This window comes from Poecilia latipinna, unplaced genomic scaffold (assembly GCF_001443285.1).
Source record: "Poecilia latipinna isolate Pla-1442-1.1 unplaced genomic scaffold, P_latipinna-1.0 Scaffold1631, whole genome shotgun sequence".
Classification (NCBI taxonomy): Eukaryota; Metazoa; Chordata; class Actinopteri; order Cyprinodontiformes; family Poeciliidae; genus Poecilia; species Poecilia latipinna.
This window is the reverse complement of record NW_015114247.1, coordinates 99,733-102,899: the sequence shown is the minus strand read 5'-3', so window position 1 is coordinate 102,899 and position 3,167 is coordinate 99,733. Positions and strand designations below refer to the sequence as shown.

General features: G+C 38.7%; 1 protein-coding gene across 1 annotated transcript in view; it reads right to left on the bottom strand.

Moving 5' to 3' along the window:
• Window positions 1–1,417: 1,417 nt before the first annotated feature.
• LOC106964172 (probable G-protein coupled receptor 158) overlaps window positions 1,418–3,167 on the bottom strand; it is a 13,413-nt gene continuing 11,663 nt past the window's right edge. Inside the window, exon 2 of the mRNA XM_015059517.1 lies at window positions 1,418–1,610. Within this exon, the coding sequence (XP_014915003.1) occupies window positions 1,418–1,610 (193 nt within the window). The remainder of the gene's footprint in view (window positions 1,611–3,167) is intronic.

Genomic DNA, 3,167 nt, shown 5'->3' with positions numbered 1-3,167 from the left:
CCCCAGAGGAGCTGGAACACGTGGCTGGGGAGAGCGAACTCTGAGCCTCCTTACTTAGGCTGCTGACCCCGCGACCCGACCCCGGATAAACGGTGCATGGATGGATGGATGGATGGATGGATGGATGGATGGATGGATAAATAATACACATACACACACTCACATGCGTGATACACATAGCATAATGTTAGCTAGCCTGGTTAGCTAGCTAGTTTCAGGAAACGTGCTCTTTTCCACCCCCACCCCCCATGCCCACACACACACCCACACACACATAATGGATGTTAATGTCCATTATTGACATTTCATCATTGTTGTTGCCATTGTTGTTGTAAAATTGCTGCTGTTGTCATTTTGTTTTAAAAATGTTCTACAAATTGTCAGAAATGTTCTACAAATTGTTCTAAAAACGTTTAAAAAAGTGAAAAATGAAAATATTTCAAAAATGAAATAATTCTTGTGTGAAATAAAACACAGTAGAAAGTATTATACAAAACATTATTTTGAATCAAAATGACAAAAGTAGCATAAAAAACACATTGATTGGAACCCGGGTCAAAAAGGACCCACTCACGAAAGATTGTATAGTAAGTCACTCATGCATCAGAGGGTTAAAGGAATAATATGTAGCAAAAGCAGAAACTGAGAGCTTTCCTCTTTGCAAGTCTCACACCAGTCACCAGCTGGAAGGAGATGGATATGTGTGACACAGAAACAGACATCTTAACGGTTAGCATTAGCTTCTGCTAATATTTTGATGTGTTTAGCAATTTAGCATTAGCAGAGCTTATTTTTTATGTTTACCGACTTAGCTTTACAGACTTCTGCTAATTTTATGTGTCTAGGGATTTAGCATCAGTTTCTGATCATTTTTATTTTAATGTGTTTAGCTGTTGAGCATGGATAAGATTTTTATTTAGGCCATTAGTGGTTAGTGAACCTAACTTTTTTTACGATTCTATTGCAAACATATGTTCTCCATTACAACTATTGTGGTCATTTTGAAAAATGTCCACCAGACAATGGGAGCAAAAAGCTAAGAAAATACATATGATTTATATGGTTCAAAATATGTAAGCAATGATTTGACACCAAACACATTCTTCTGACATGTGATGTTAGTGCAAAGTTATTTCTTCATCACACCCATGGTGGCCATCAAGAAAAATGATAAAAGTACCAGTAAATATGACTTCTATCGGTTGAATAATGTATGATTCAACACCAAAAAGTATTCATCTGTGGCAAATATTGGCAAATTTAACACAAAAATATATTTTCTTTGATGACCACAGCAGCCATCTTGAATTTTTCAGTGACTAGTGATTTTTTTCCCCAAATAAGCAAGCCTTTCAGAACATCTTTTTTAAGTTAGGTTTTAGTATCCGCACATGAAAGGTTTCGCTGAAATATTCAATTATCTAAGCACACAACCAGAGCTACATTGTAGCAAGAAAATGTAAAACAAAGAATCCCTCCAGCTTTTTGTTTTGCAGACACTGACCTCCATGCTGGTGAGATTACAGCGATGCGTCCCGGCAAACCAGCCACTGCTGGAACACTGGTCAATATCCACATCCTGAAGGTTCACATCCACACGAATAACACCCCTGTTGACGAAAAAATAAATAAATGAACAGAACAGGAAGAGATAAGGCATGAGAGGAAAAGGAGCGGAAAAAGGAAATGGAAATCACTGCAAGGAAATCAGTGGGGAGTCGGATTAAAGGACATATAAAAATGAAATGAGAATGCTGAATCAGATTAGTGTAAGAGTAAAAAAATAAAAGATGAGACGAGTAATAATTGAGGGACATGAGAGGGTAGATGGGGAAAAGGACCCAAGTGAACCATGGGAGACAAAGAAGAGCCGACAAAATTACATTAGATTAGATAAATCGCAGGAGGGACAAGAGGCCAGAGGAGAACGCAGAGACTCAGGAGGCTAGAATGAAAGACAAGGAAATTAACGGGAAGAGCCGCTCTCAGAGGAAGTCAGGTCAAATCTGGTGGAGGCAGCAATAATTGAAAGAAGTGGATCCAAATGGGAAAGAAATGCAGAGCGATGGAGATGAAGATGATGAAGAGCAGAGATAAACATTCGAGAATAAAAACCGGAGTCAGACTAAATTAGATTTTCCGCTACGTAATCTTCTGATGTAACTAACAATGACTAAATGTAATCACTTAGAAAATTCAGCTTCAACACATTTAAAATGATTTAGAAATGTCTTTGCTGTGAATGTTTTGTGTTTTTGCTAAAAATATTGTTTTTTTAAGGGATTGGTGTCTATAGGGGGTAAAATACTAATTTGATGAGCATGCTTTGTCGATTAAAGCAAAATGTCTAATTGTGCAAACTGATCGTTCCTACACATTTCCTCCTTGCATTTTTCTCTGTGGGATTTTTAAAGACGCACATCTTTAGTGAAATTTTGGGCTTTGATTTATCCAAACCATTTTTTTTCCAAGGTAGAGTGATTGTGTAACACACAGCCTCAAGGATTTTTGCAGAGAAAAGATAACTGGGTGTGGGTCAGTTTTTAATTTATTGTGGGTTTTCTGATCCACACAGAGTCAAAATTATCTATAGTAGCTAAAATATATGGAAATATAACCATCCATCCATCCATTTTCTGAACACCCTTGTCCCTCAGTGGGGTCGGGAGGGGTGCTGGTGCCTATCTCCAGCTAACGTTCCGGGCCAGAGGCGGGGTACATCCTGGACAGGTTGCCAGTCTGTCGCAGGGCAACACAGACACACAACCATGCGCACACACACACACACCTAGGGGCAATTTAGACAGACCAATTAACCTAACAGTCATGTTTTTTTGGACTGTGGGAGGAAACCCACACATGCACAGGGAGAACATGCAAACTCCATGCAGAAAGACCGGGGCCGGGAATCGAACCCAGAACCTTCTTGCTGCACGGCAACAGCTCTACCAACTGCGCCACTGTGCAGCCCTGGAAATATAACCAGAGATGTGTAAAAACATAAGTTTTTTTGTCACTATTAGGCATTTACTTTCTGCTTTAGGCCAAACAGAGTTACTAAATGCTTTGATAAATCATTTTAAATAATTTTGCTTAATTTAAGGCTACCTTTTAAACTACATAACATAGGTCAAATGTTTTGGGTATGATCCTACAAGCAACAGTTT